Source organism: Aspergillus aculeatus (genome assembly GCF_001890905.1).
Source record: "Aspergillus aculeatus ATCC 16872 unplaced genomic scaffold ASPACscaffold_2, whole genome shotgun sequence".
Taxonomy (NCBI): domain Eukaryota; kingdom Fungi; phylum Ascomycota; class Eurotiomycetes; order Eurotiales; family Aspergillaceae; genus Aspergillus; species Aspergillus aculeatus.
Window position 1 is genome coordinate 242,242 of NW_017962977.1, and position 14,505 is coordinate 256,746.

Consider the following 14,505-nt stretch of genomic DNA (forward strand, 5'->3'; position numbering starts at 1 on the left):
ACTACATAGTACGCACGACGTCAGTCCAAGTATACTCATACAATCGTGGTGGTGGCAACAATGATATAATGAGTGGTATGGAGACTGAGGGAGTCTCCCCCCACACAAGAGCGTCTTCTCCCTCTCGGGATTACAATCCTCGGAAGCGGGGGAGGACCGCTTGCACTCGCTGTAAAACGAGGAAGCAGAAAGTCAGTCACTGCAGTATGATACTGGTCAGCTCTTATCAAGAAGAGTCACGTTGACCATACCTCACAGTGCGACAATAACTATCCCACATGCTCCAACTGCCACAAAGCTGGAGCGAACTGCGACAAGGCTTCTGTGCGAAATGATAACGGATCTCAGAATGAGTATAAGCCGGATATCTATGCTTCTCTGCGTATATGCTGATATCTTCCAGATATACACGGGCTTTGGAGAGCCGAATACACTATCTGGAGTCGCAGTTAGATTCAAGACCCAAGGACAGCCGGGCCAGCAGCCACGTTGCTCATCCTGTCGCGGCACTCCTCTCTCCTCAGAATCCCCCGACACCGGCTGGATCGACCACCGAACTTGACCGGAATGCTGTCGGGGAGATAGTGGGCTTTCTCGCCCTCAACTCGTCGGAAGCTCCAGCGTATGTGGGATCCAGCTCCGGGCTGTCTCTGGCCGCAGACCTCGGAGAAATGGTCCAAGCCACCGTCTGGAACCAAGCTCTATCATCGTCGCGGAACCCGCCCGGGACACGAGCCGGGCAGCTGCCCAGTCACAATGTCACCGGACTTCCGCCGCAACCGTCTACGGGAGACAAGAGCTCAGAAGAGCGGGCGCGACCGTTGCGCATGGAGGAGTTGCTGTCGAAGACCACGGACCCTCCGAACGATGAACTGGGGTCACGGATTCTGCGCGCCTATCTGACGAGACTACACGTGCGGTATCCCTTTCTTGATCGGACTGAGCTATGGCGCTTGCACGAAGACCGCTGGCGGTTGGCCAAGACTCCACGCGAAGAGCTTACCAGGGCGGAGCGATTCGGGATCTTCAAATTGTATCTCGTATATGCAATTGGAGCGACGACTATACAGCTGAGTGAGAATCTGGCTACAATTCTTCCCGAGGTGAGTTGGCCCTGTTGGGGTCTGATGTATCAGTCTAACCTCCTTGGTAGCAATTCTATACAACCGCACTGCAGACTGTCCCCAGAATGTGTGAGCCACGGTCGGTCGAGAACATCGAAGCCATGACTCTGATGGTGGTTTACCATCTTCGATCTGCGTCCAGTCAGGGCATGTGGTACATGGTGGGGCTTGCGATGCGGACCGCCATCGACCTGGGTTTGCACCGAAAGGCAAATGAAAACAACCTGGATCCGTTCACCGCGCAGATGCGACGCCGTCTGTTTTGGACAGTCTACTACCTTGAGCGTGTGGTGTCGATGTCACTGGGCCGACCCTTTAGCATTGCAGACCGACACATCGACCTGCCTTTACCACTCGATGTCGACGACGATGTGCACGATCCGGCTGTGCTGACTGCATCTCCGCCGATGGACAGAATCACAAGCCTCACATTCGCCATCTACCTCATGAAACTCCGTCGGATTGACTCGAGAATCCAACATAAGATCTACCGAGCCGATCGCCCGCTGCACACTCTGCGCTCCAAGATGGACCGTCTATATCTGGAACTGGAGGAATGGAAGCAGTCCGCGACGCGCCGTTTCAGTGGATCCGACCTCGATTACCCGATGCTACACTACCACCGGGCTCTACGGCTGTTGATCCAGCCTTTCCTGCCCTCCCTGCCCCTCACAGACCCCTACTACCACATCTGTCTGCGAGCCGCCGGAAACACCTGCCAGACGCACAAGCGACTTCATCAGACCCTGGAATACGGCCACTCCTTCCTGGCGGTGCAAACCGTCTTCATGGCCGGAATCACTCTGCTCTACGCCCTCTGGACCCACACCAGCGACGTCTGGTCCGTGCAGCTCAGCAACGACATCCGGGCCTGCTCCACTGTGCTCTTCGTCATGGGCGAGCGCGCCAAGTGGGTGAAGAAGTACCGGGACGCCTTCGAGCTACTCGTCAACGCGGCCATGGAGAAGCTCGAAGGCACCGATGCCTCCAAGAAGGTGGGCATGGCCGAGCTGATGACGGCCCAGCACATCGGCGGCGGCGGCGGAATCAACGCCGGCATGTTTCGCGACAATCACCCCAGCACCTCGCGACCTACGGAAGGAGGGACGGCGGCAGCGGCGCAGCAGCAGCAGCAGCAGCAGCAGCAGCAGCATCAACAGCAGCAGCAGCCCGCTGCCAACCCGGCTGTCTCGGTTGACCCGACCAGCCAGGACCACGGCGTGCGCATGGCGTTGCAGCTCGCCCCCTGGATTGACCTGGAGGAGGACAGCCCGTTTTGGATGCCGGATTTCGAGACTCTGGAGGGGTTGTCGGGGGATTTGTGGAGTAGCGGAGAGTTTGCGCCGTTTGCGCCGGTTGATCCGCTTTTTGGGGTTATGACGGGGCCAGACGTGTGATCTTTTACTCGAAGGTGTCGAGTCTATGGATAGAAAAGCTCGCCTCGTATCTATAGCATGCCCGTAGCCTTGTAACATGCAGTTGCAATTTTGCACCTTAATTATACGAAAGACTGTGTGTCTCGGGATGTGTTCTATTGGATTGTCTATCTAGCGCACCGCCCGAAGGAAGAAAAGTAGAGCATGTGCTTGGTAACTTGATCCATGCGAGCAACTTGGCGCAAATCATTTTGGACCAAAAGATATTATAACTCATCCTTCACAACACGAGGCTGAGACACGGGACGGCCGCTGTCCTGATCGAGCACGACGCCGTTCTTCTTGCGCCACTTCTCCCACAGGGCAAAGAAGTCCTTCTCCATGCCGCTCTCCATCTCATCCGGCAGGATGACGGTGTACTCGATATACAAATCGCCGGGGCTCTCATCCTCATCGTCGGACTCATGCAGATGGCCCTCGGAGTAGAAGGGCATGCCCTCGCCCTTGACGGTCTCCACAGCCAGGGGCTGCACAACCTGGCCCCTTGTCCGGCCCACCTGCACAACATGGCCATCCAAATGGGTAATATTCCGGGTCCACTCGCCCATCCAGGCCTCGCGCAGCGACAGCGCCTCCTTCCAGAACAGATCCCTGCCCTTCCGGCGGAAGAACGTGCCATCCGTCCCCTCAGCCACAAACTCCGGCTCGCGCTCCTCCAGAATCAGCACCAAATCGCCCGCAATCCAATCAGGGCTCTCATCAGCCTCATTCTCAAACACAATCCGCGTCCCTTTGCCCATCCCCGGCTCGATCGTCGCAAACGTCTCCACCTCCTTCCTCACCACCCGCTGGCCCTGACACACGGGACACGGCCGCTTCACCATCTTCCCCTGCCCCCCGCACTTATCACAATGCATCTGCACCTGCTGAAACATCCCCGGAGCCAGCTGATGCTTCTGGATCACCACCCCGCGGCCCGCGCACTTGTCGCACGTCACCACCTCCCGATCCGCCGATCCCGTCCCCTCGCACGCATCACAGATCTGCTGCTTCTCCACCCCGAACGACACCTCCCGCCCGTTATAGAAATCGCGCAGCGGCAACCCCACCTTCAGCTCCATATCCGGACCCCGGCGGTGGCCCGGCGCGTGCCCGAAATGGCCCCCGCCCCCGAAAAACCGCGAGAATAGGTCGAAGGGGTCGTTGCCCCCGCGCCGGCCGCCCCCGGCGCTCCCGCCTTGTCGGTGCTGCTCGATCCCTTCGTGCCCGTACTGGTCGTAGATCTTGCGCGTGGTGGGGGTCGAGAGGATGTCGTAGGCTTCGGCGATGAGCACGAATTTCTCGCGCGCGGTGTCGTCGCCTCTTTTCTCGGGGTGTACAGTGATTAGTTTTATGTGGTGATGGCCACAGGTGGTGGAGAGCTCCAAAGGGAGAGGGGGGTACGCAGACTTACGGGTTCTTATCCGGATGGAACTTCTTGCTTAAGGTCCGGTAGGCGCGCTTGATGTCCTTCTCCGAGGCGGATTTGTCCAGCCCCAAAGTCTTGTAGTAGTCGTCGGCTGCGAGGGCGAGTTGCACCAGACAGAGGGTCAGGGCCACGAGGATGAAGAGGGTGCGCATTGTGGGGAGCATGGTTGATGGGTGATGCTTTCTTCGTTTCGATCTTTGTTAAAAAATGTATTGATGTGTTTTTCTGGTGGTGGTGATTGTTTTGGCGACCAGAAGTGGGGTGTGTGAGAGGATGTATGGTACGTATGTAGTCTTTGGTTTGCTGGCGGTTTGCGATAGCCCACAGCCAAAACTGCGGAGTATAGCAGTCGGAATTACCTCGCAACTTGTGCGAACGTGGACGGAAGGAATAAAGTGACAAAAGAAGGTCTAAAGTAAACGCCACGAGGGCAATTGACAGGTCCCTCAAGATCAGTCAAGATCTCAAGCAGCGAGGCACAGGAGGGAGGGAAGGAGGGAGAGGGTTGTAAGTTTCCTGCCAGACTGGCTGTTTTGCAGTGCTGTTATCAGTTGCTTCTCTACTGATTAGGTGGCCGCAACGGGCCCCCGGGCCAATTGTTCGCCCGATGGCCGGGTCACGTGGACTATAACTACTGCTTATGCGCATACTATTCAATGTCCATAATATACTAGAATAAATGAAGGCAGTTCATTCGATTCGTTAACGCAAAGTACAAAATGCAAACCTCATCGCTTCCAACTAACCGAAACGCCTAACGGACCGGTGGCTATACATTATGGCATTCTTCCCCCGGACAATTTCATATCCCATCAAGGCAAAAACATTACTCAGCACCTCACCCAAAACCTAAGCCCGACGAACGGGCACGTCGAATATCTCGTTTCTCCAGGTTCCCGCCAGAGTGCGATACTCATCGCCCTCTTCGATAGCCTCCTCCGCCCGTAGCGCCTGCTCGTTCCACACCTTGACCAGACTGCCGGGGGCATACACTCCCCGGAACACACCCTCACCCGGCGGCTCCAGTCCAATCCGCGTCTTAACGTCGGTCTCCGGCAGCGCTTTCAAGCGAGCCAGCACCGCCCGCACGAAGCTGGCCAGATCCTGCGGGTTGGCGATCCGGGCCGCCCGCAGCCGTTCGCGGGCAAACACCAGCTCCCGGTTCAGAGCAAACGCCGCCTGCACGATCTTCTCCGCGATTTTCTTCTCGAGCACTCGACGCACGAGGTGCTTGAGGAAGGGCTTGGTCAGCCAGAGCAGCCACTTCCACCGGCTGCGATGCACCTTGTAGTCGAGCTTGTGGATCCGAACGCGGACCCCGCGCAGGGTGAAGATCTGTTCCAGCCTGTCTCGGCCGACTTCGATGTCGAGTGAGATGTCAACCCCGCGCCTGTCTAGGAAGAAGCTGGCGACACCTTCATCCTTGAACCGCAGGAAGGGCCCAGAATGGGTCCGGATCCAGTACCCGAACTCAGACGCACTGATATTCAAACCGTTGATGGTCGCCGTGAATGTGGTTTTGAAGTCGGTGGCGGTCCGCTTGGAGTGCTTCTTCACGATGTCGATATCGTTGCGTGTGGTCACGTGCATCCGATAGGGAAGAAAGGACGAATAGTTGACCGTATGGCCCGGCTCAAGGATCAAGCTCTCCAGCAGCAAGTCAACCTCGGGCGCGGAGATCTCCAGGCGAGGGATTGGAATGAATTGCACCGTACGAAGAACCAGGGGCAGGAAAAATTCGAGCAAGTCTGCCGGCAGCTGGCTCTCGCGGCTATGATAGGCCTCCCAAATATCCTTGTACAGCTTTTGGGTTGCATTGGTTAGATTGGACACTGCTTTGTCGCTGGGAACCGTCCGCAGAGCTCGCTTGGCCTGGACCAGAAAAGCATCGACGTCCTGCCTGAACCGTGATTCGGTCTTGACCTCCTTAGACTTTTCCTTGAGCTCATCGAATTTCTCCTCCGCATTGTCAAAGAAATTAGGATCAGTCAGCATCTCCTGGACGACGGAGCCGGCCTCCGAGAGGAACTTCTCAAACTCAGGGTCGGAGTTTGCATGCTGCAACACCGTCTCAAAGCGCTTCTCCAGGGTCTTCCATTCTTCGGCACCACCGAACGATTGCAACAAGATCCAAAAGTGCTGCATCGCCTGCTTGAGGTCTGCATTGACGTCGACATCTTCTTCCGCCGCTGTCACTACATCCGACGCAGCGTTCACGTAGGCTTGGGCATACCGACGAACCAGCTGGCCCAAGGTTGAGATTGAGTCCGAGTAGTCCGTACGATCCTTGAGCTTGAGGACGGTCCGCTTCAGTCGGTACAGCAGAGCCTCTTTCTCACGACCGGCTAGGTGCTCCTTTGCACTGCTGACCGCATCTTTGCCGGTGCGAGCCAGGCCATTCCCGGCAATCTCAGCCACCTCAGTCGCTTCGTGTCGCAGGTCCTCACCCGTGGGAGTATGGCCTTCATCTGCACCTGCACCCTGCACCGCTTTGGCCTCCTCCTCGGACGGTTTCAGCTGCTCGCCAATCTGCTGAGATGTGCTGGACAAGGAAAAGGCCGTGTCGGAGAAGATCTGCCGTCCAACAGTGGTCAAATCATCCACGAAGAGACGGAAGTCGGAGTTGGTCAGCAGGAGGCTTCCCACGGTACGTAGACTGTCGTATGCTGCGGCCGTAGAGTTAGCTACCACCTTACTCCACGAACACCGTCCATGGCGCAGGAAACGAACAAAACGGAGATGTGTACTGACCTGCTTTGGTATCGGCTCTCGCCCTGCTCTGGCGAGCCTGCTGCTGGATCTTGTTAGGGTCGATCGAGGCGCGAGATCGAGCCAAATGCCACAGAAACTCCTGCAGCTTGTCATCCTCGTTCTTCTCCTTCAGGAACTCGATGAAGACCTGAATCCACAGGCGACAATCGCGGATGATCTGACGACCCACGGAGCCCACATCATGAGTCTGGACGGAGAGCACATCCGAAGCCAGCAGGGTGCGGAGATTGACAATCACCTGTTCCGTGGAGGGCATGTAACCGTCCGAGAGGGCCCGGATCATCTGGTAGGTGTGTAGTTTCTGATGCAGGCGACGCTGGAGGGTCGTATCCTCCTCATAGCGAGGGAGGAGGGGCTCGGTCTCCCCTTGCGGCATGGTTGCGATGGATCAGCAAACACGAAGAGTAGATCTACTTGCTTGTAGAGAGGGAAGGAGGGAGATGGGGAGATGGATGTTCGATATCACCGCAAAGTCCCTGCTTCAAGGGATGATGAAACGGAGGGAATTGGAGGAAAAGAGGGGAAGCGATGGCAGCAGCTCCAGGGTTGGCTGATTCCTGTTGCATGGAATCATCATCGATCACGGGCTAGTGGTCCAATCACTCTTGCGTCACCGCTCCCTTTCCTCGCCGCTTTATCAGTATCCCACGTGACCCGTCAATCGGTATCTTATCGCTCTTATCGATAAGAGCGGTTTTCTGGGGTGGTTCATCTCAAATCCTTGATCGGACGAGTCAATCCCATGGTTCTTGACAGCCCTGAAGGTCGGTAACATGGCACAATCCGTTCATCTCAGCAGTCAACTGACTTAGTCCAGAGATATACCCTGCAACGGCTACCCTGCTTGGTTGTGGTCGAGCTGCCATCTTCGTCCGAGACATTCTTCCATGAACACCACTGCGAGTTCGTTCCCGTTTGCCTAAAGTATAAACACAGACTGAACTCGAGACAACACGACGGAGATCACATCACGTAAACAAGCAAAGGAAACCCCCGCCATCACTTGTCCGCAAGCCAGGAAATAAATCCCTCTTCTGTCACAGGAGTTTACAAGGTACGAGAGAGCCACCCGAGGAAAGATCAGTAGGGAAACCATGGAATGACGGGGTAATTGTCCGTGCAGCGCTGCAAGGCAGATCGTCAGGTGTATCTGTACGAAGCACCGCATATAGGGTAGGGTTCCAAGGTGACAGCCACCACCAAAGTTGTACACATCCGTCATCGCGTTCGCGTCCCGCATACCGGAGACCGATCAGAAAACAATAACAACAACACAATGAGCGATTTATTTTTCATTGGGGTGGGAGAGTGGACGAGCAATTCACTTGGTTACCTTACGAGTTGCCGCATGCTTGCAGATTCCCTGGTTGGATCCACAACAAGCCGAAGAGTGATGGTGGACAGTCAGGTTAGCAGTCCGGGATCATGATGCAGGTCGAATCTTGCTGAGTTACTGGGTTCCTGAAAGACCTCTCATATGAGGTATTTATTGGAACTGCACGAAGGGAGTTCCCCCCCATGCGAAATCCAATACAGGGCGAAGAAACGAATGATCAGCAGTGATCAAGCTTTGTGACCCATGCATCTTGAATCCGGGGGGGAAACAGGGCGAAGGAAGGGGAGACGACGACCTGCTCAAGTGGGTAAACCCGGTCGCGGTAGGGATAGCTACCTGCAACATTATTGCGTGGAGAGAGAACCTAGGGATGTGGTGCTGTGTCCATCTCGCCTACACATTCAGCCTGAAGTTTGAACCTTGAAAAGCGAGGGGACAGGTGATTTTCAACCCGAGCGTTGGGAATGAAGGTCGACGGAGTAACCCGTTGCCCACTAGCTCCTGAATTATGATGAAAACCTATCCACAGCGTGAAACAATAACTTCGCCTTACACTGAGCTTCCATAAAAAGAAGACCAGGGTTTTAGATCTGCAGGCGTCTCCATCGGCTAAGCCGCCAATAGCTCGAGCAGGGTAGGCGGTGACGAGAGCAAATGCCGCGCGAAGCTGGGTTGAACTTTTTAATGGGATCCTGATGGAGTCGATGGAGTCGATGGACCGTCGCACAACCCGAATCTTTATCGTCGCCCAAGACGCAATCTCCTTCAGATTTATAATAAGAACGAGGCTCGACCTGGACTGTTGCTACTGCCTGCCACGAAGAATGAATTCCATCGGAAGCAGCACGGTTCAAGCGCGTTAAGATTAATTATAGTGCGATTATAGTATGATTATAGTGTTGAACGGAGGGACTTTTGCAAGACCGAGTCAAGTCTAACTGGTGTAGGCCAAGCCATCCGAGCCGAAAATGGCCACATCTCACCCGAGACTTTACTATTTTGGAGACGGGCTGACTCAGCTGCTGCTTACTGTATAACTGCATCGGATATTTCCATCGGTCGGGACCGATCGGCGCGGCAAAGCAACTGAGTCTGCGGCTTAAGAATGCCATTGGACAGCCCATGTGTGGAATTTGGAGTATTACTCATTATTTTTGGTCATTACTCAGTATATTTGGAGAAGAATTTGGGGGGGAGGGGGGGGGCAACACGCAAACACACAAATTTATTCGCGCATTCTGATCGTCGATATTGATGCGTTCCCCTTGTTCGTGTGCCCAATTGTAGAGCCTGCATGCAAAATTGGGATGTGCCAGTAGACAACTCCGTACGGGTAACATCTTGCCTGCAGTTCCTGGTGACAGATGGTTTGAAAAAGGGTTGACTACCGAGCTGTCGTGGTCATTGTGTGTTTGTCGGTACCTGCAGCCAGATGAGGAGAAAAACAAGAGAGCAAATCTCAGTGCTTCAGTGATGAGGAGAAACCCGGGCCGCGTTTGCTGCGGGGAATCCAGAGATTCGCATCCGGTCCAGAATCCTTCCTTAGGCAGTTTAGCTTGGGTTTGTGTCATGGTGACTGTTGGACTGTTTGATGTTTGGAGAGCCTGAGATTCTGCCACATGAGTTGGTGGTGGAGATCCACTTCGGGACCCTTTTGGGTCTATTGCTGCTTTGGGCTTAGTTTTCCCGATGTGGAGACATCAGAAACAGAAAAAAAAAGAGGAAAAAACGAAAAGAAAAGAGAAGCAGGAAAAAAAAAAAGATTGGGAAAGGTATATCGGGATTGGACCGAGGTGGTTCTATGTAGAGTAGCTAGGTATTCATCCATCTACTCACCACCTATTCACTTTTCATCCACCTCAATTGTGGTCCAAATGTGAGAATATCGTCAGGAGTTATCATCAACACTCCATGCAGGATTCTATACGAGTACTGTAACTCTGTCCGTCACGGAGTCCGGAGTCTATTGTTGGCGAACAACAAACCTCGCTTCGACAGACTGACAAGTACATCGTATACTTCAGTCTGCTACCTATCAACTCCCTGCCATCTGCCATCTGCCATCTGCAATCTGCAATCTGCAATTTGCAATTCCCAACAATCAACGGAATCCTCCACCACTGTGCATACGAAGCGCATGGAGCTTTACTCCCGTACTCTGTCCTACAACGTAGTCGTTGTCCTGGTGTCGAAGAAATACCGCATATTTTTCAGTGACAGTCTCAGCTCCATTTTCTCCTTTCCAATCTGGACACGTTTATTCGCCTGCATTTACTCCGCATTTGCGCTGCATTCGGCGAAGGCTCCCGTTCCAAGCTTGAAACCTTTCTCCATACCCGGACTTCCACGCTGTCTCTACCCAATCCTCTTCACACCCGACGCTCCCCAAAGCTTCGTATCCCCAATTTTATCCATTTTATCCATTTTCTCTCCATTTTCGACCGGAGCCAGGCCCCATCTTCCCACCCGATCGAAACGGTTCGCTGCCATGCACCCAACGTGACCCGATACCCACCGGACCGGTCCCGGTTGCCCTTACTGGCCCTTTGCCTCCCGATTCTTCCCGATCGCTGTCATCCCTAAAACAATATCCCCTGGTCCTGGTTCATAGTTCTGGCGACGGCCTCGTCAGAAGATCACAACTACCGTGCGCGCTGACTGACCTGCTGTGGTTGAACTTCGGAATGCGGTGGATTTTGACTCAGGGGCGCTCAATGCGTTTAGTGCCTCAAGGACTTAAAGCCAGACGGCCTGTCGCTTCCTCAATTCGATTGACTCGGTCATCCTCTGCCATCTCCCTTTTTTCTTCTTCCTCCTCTTCCTCCTCCTCCTCCTCCTCTCGCATTGTGACCTCGCCGGTTGGTATTCGTTTGAAAACTACTCTCGCCACTTCACAGCCGTCCACCATGGCTCGCTTTCCCGCACAAAGCCGACCCGTCCACGCGACCTCCTTCGTCAGCCATCCCGCTCCCGCGTAAGTAAAATCCTTCCAGTGACAATTCTATGACAGATGAGCCAAATTCTCCCATCGATCGTGCAGCAATGAAGAAGCAAAACAGGAGGAGCACACAAGCCGAGCAGAGCAGTGGACTAACCATGGCCTCAATTAGCGAGTCGTCCAACTTTGACACCGCCAACCCTGCCTACATCCGCAAATATCTCCGCACCTATGGCTTGACGCCCCCGCGTGCGGAGTCATACGAGACCCAGAAGACTCGCTGTATGTGCAACTCGGCCTCTGGTCGCGCGACATCGCTAACAAGCTCGCAGGCTTGGCTCAATTGGCTCTGAAGCAGACCGTTATCGACAAATTCCTTTACCTCAGCACTCTCCGCAAGAACAATGTCCACCTGTTCTACCGTCTGGTCACGGATCACCTCAAGGTAAGCTCGGCAAGCGACGCTGTGGACGAAAAAACCCCGTTGACTCACATGCGTTTAGGAATTGACTCCCCTCATTTACACCCCTGTCGTTGGAGAAGCTTGCCAAAGATGGTCTGAGATCTACCAACAGCCGGAAGGTGAGTAATCCCTGGATCCCTGTCCACGACGTGAAACCGGGCGCTAACGATGCACCCCGCAGGCATGTACCTGAGCTACGAGGACCGGGGCAACTTGGCTGCTGTCATCGCCAATTGGCCCCAGCCCAACGTCGAGATCACTGTCATCACCGATGGTTCCCGCATCCTTGGTCTCGGCGACCTTGGCATTAACGGAATGGGTATCCCCATTGGTAAATTGGCGCTGTACACCGCATGTGCCGGTATTCGTCCCGAGGCTACTCTCCCCTTGACTCTGGACCTGGGTACCAGCAACAAGGCTCTCCGGGAAGATCCGTTGTACATGGGTAGTCGCCGTGACAAGGTCACCCCCGATGAGGAGCGTGAGTTCATGGACGAGTTGATGACTGCTCTGACCGAGCGCTGGCCTGGGTAAGTCATTCCGTCTGGCTGATACGGAAGAGCGACGCTAACATGAACTGCCATTAGTATTGTCATCCAGTTCGAGGACTTCAAGAACCCCTTCCCCGCTCTGGAGCGTTACCGCGACGTTTACACGTGCTTCAATGACGACATCCAGGGTACTGGAGCTGTCATCCTCGGTGGTGTGATCAATGCCGTCAAGCGCTCCGGCCTTCCCTGCAAGGAACACCGTGCTGTCTTCTTCGGTGCTGGCAGTGCTGGTGTCGGTGTTGCCAAGCAGATCGTCGACTTCTTCGTCCGTGAGGGCATGACTGAAGATGAGGCCCGCGCATGCTTTTACCTGGTTGACACCAAGGGTCTCGTGACTGCTGATCGCGGCGACAAGCTCGCTGACCACAAGGTCTACTTTGCTCGGACCGACAACGACGGTCTGCAGCTGAAGACCCTTGAGCAGGTTGTTGACCACGTGAAGCCCACTATCTTGATGGGTCTTTCCACCATGGGCGGTGTCTTCACCCCTGAGATTCTCCGCAAGATGGCCGACTGGAACAAGAGCCCCATTGTCTTCCCTCTGTCCAACCCCTCCTCCAAGTCTGAGTGTGACTTCGAGACTGCTATCACCAACACCGATGGCCGGGTGCTTTTTGCGTCTGGCTCTCCCTTCCAGCCGATGAGTTTCACCAACTCCGCCGGTGAGACCCGCACCTACTACCCCGGCCAGGGCAACAACATGTATGTCTTCCCTGGTATTGGTCTGGGCACCATCCTCTCCAAGGCGGTCAGGGTCACCGACACCATGATCTATGCCTCGGGTGAGGCTCTTTCCAAGGCTCTGACGGCCGAGGAAATCGACAATGGTCTCCTTTACCCCGACTTGACCCGCATCCGCCAGGTTAGCGTTGTTGTGGCGCGCAACGTCATCCGTGCGGCCCAGGAAGCCAAGGTCGACCGCGAGACTGCCCTGCGCAACATGGACAATGCCACCCTGGATGCCTGGATCAAGGCTCATATGTACGATGCCCACACGGAAGTCCTGTCTTTGGAGCGCGAGGTTGGCGCCATCCTGTCCAGCCTGGGTGGAAGCGCCTTGTCTCTGCCTGGCCTGAGCGAGGAGGCCGAAAAGAATGCTAAGCTGTAAATGGCTTTTCCATGTTTGTCTTTTTCATCTTTTGCATCCCTGGATTGACCAGGTTGCTTGACTTTGGAGCGATTCTTTTTTTTTTTTTCTTTCTCACATGTCATCCACCAGCTGGATGGATGCATTCTTCTTGTATACCCCCTTCTTGCACCGCTTCCATGCCCCATTTAATGACGAATTTGTGTTGGATCTTACCGACTTCGGACTCGGATTGGTTAGCTTAGATACTGTGAGTGGGTTTTCGGGTTGGGTAAAATTCATGACTGCACAATGTTCCAGACTGTCCATACATTTTTTGATAAGATCGGAATGAGTATTCCAGAACAGGCGTCTCTCGAACCTCGGCTTGGTTATTTTGCTCCAGACTTCCATGTGATGCACCGTAGAGTCACTCATGATCGTATTCGCTCAGTTGAGGGAGAAACCACTTGACTGATGGTGTGAGGGGGTGATAGCCTCAGCGTTGTACCCCGCAGCATGATCATGGTCACGACGTCCTGTACAACTAACTGCACACGTGAAAATGGAGATGCGGGGAAAAGCGATGCAGCAGCGCACATCCACCCGTGACCTCATTCAACCCTGGCCAGCCACCCCAGCTCCAAGTAGGGTCTCGTGGCAAAGAATCCAGATTCATCTAGACCCGACCAGACGACCTCCTCCTCTGGCTCTTTCAGCCCTGCCACCTTCAAATACACTTTCCTCTAATGGCTGCAGGGTGCACCCTCCCCGGGGTTAGTCTCGTGGAGTCGTGGTCCACGCTCCTGCCTGACGGCTCAGGGATAGTGGACCTCGGGATCTCGATGCCGAGGGGATCATTGGTCCGTCGAATTGGTGACTGGAAGTGGAAGTTGTTGCGTTGTTCCCAGTTCAGTTGTGTCTGGACTCTGGGGTGAGAACGGGTGACCGTCGGGATATGTACGTACTGGGCTGGGTCACTGGGTGACTTGGGCTCGGGAGGAAATGGCCCGGTGTACAGGACGGGTGGCCTTCGGCTAAGTCTGCTCCGGGGGGGAGGGAAGTTCTCCGGTTGTCCGAGATGGTTTCAGTTTCACTCACGCCTTGAGGGGTGCGTTGTTCGGTAAGCGGGTTGTGGATTGGACTTGTGGGAGATTAGTATGATGTTTGTTTTGTCTGTTTGTAGGGGTGGGATATAGGTACTTTACTACTGACGTGCAGGCTGTACTTTATGCAGCTGTTGAGTTCTACCGTCTACTTTTTGCGTTGGTTGCGGTTAGGGTTGGCGACTCAAATAATGGGGCCCGGATTTCTTTGTATCTGCAACACGTTGGACAGTACTGTACTGTATTCTGCCCAGCATCTGAAGTACATCGTCAGTACTCACAAAATAGTTAGACAATATGGACGA

The 14,505-nt window shown here is 54.6% G+C and overlaps 4 protein-coding genes across 4 annotated transcripts; 2 read left to right on the forward strand and 2 right to left on the reverse strand.

Annotated features, from left to right (window-relative positions):
• Window positions 1–77: 77 nt before the first annotated feature.
• Window positions 78–2,521, forward strand: ASPACDRAFT_21537 (putative C6 transcription factor; the record flags this gene model as incomplete). The annotated part of the gene is made up of 4 exons (XM_020199040.1): window positions 78–191; window positions 259–353; window positions 404–1,103; window positions 1,154–2,521. 4 exons carry the CDS (start codon window positions 78–80, stop codon window positions 2,519–2,521), a joined length of 2,277 nt encoding a protein of 758 aa, XP_020059723.1.
• Window positions 2,522–2,648: 127 nt separating this feature from the next.
• Window positions 2,649–4,447, reverse strand: ASPACDRAFT_74991 (putative DnaJ domain protein). The gene is made up of 2 exons (XM_020204345.1): window positions 3,954–4,447; window positions 2,649–3,862 (listed from the first exon to the last, which is right to left on the reverse strand). Exons 1-2 carry the CDS (start codon window positions 4,118–4,120, stop codon window positions 2,767–2,769), a joined length of 1,263 nt encoding a protein of 420 aa, XP_020059724.1. The 5' UTR covers window positions 4,121–4,447; the 3' UTR covers window positions 2,649–2,766.
• Window positions 4,448–4,637: 190 nt separating this feature from the next.
• ASPACDRAFT_74992 (uncharacterized protein) lies at window positions 4,638–7,284 on the reverse strand. The gene is made up of 2 exons (XM_020204346.1): window positions 6,720–7,284; window positions 4,638–6,634 (listed from the first exon to the last, which is right to left on the reverse strand). The coding sequence occupies exons 1-2, from the start codon at window positions 7,114–7,116 to the stop codon at window positions 4,818–4,820; spliced, it is 2,214 nt and encodes a 737-aa protein (XP_020059725.1). The 5' UTR covers window positions 7,117–7,284; the 3' UTR covers window positions 4,638–4,817.
• A 3,698-nt stretch (window positions 7,285–10,982) lies between these two features.
• Window positions 10,983–13,136, forward strand: ASPACDRAFT_111148 (uncharacterized protein; the record flags this gene model as incomplete). The annotated part of the gene is made up of 6 exons (XM_020195517.1): window positions 10,983–11,050; window positions 11,187–11,296; window positions 11,347–11,459; window positions 11,518–11,596; window positions 11,659–12,007; window positions 12,065–13,136. 6 exons carry the CDS (start codon window positions 10,983–10,985, stop codon window positions 13,134–13,136), a joined length of 1,791 nt encoding a protein of 596 aa, XP_020059726.1.
• Window positions 13,137–14,505: the final 1,369 nt, after the last annotated feature.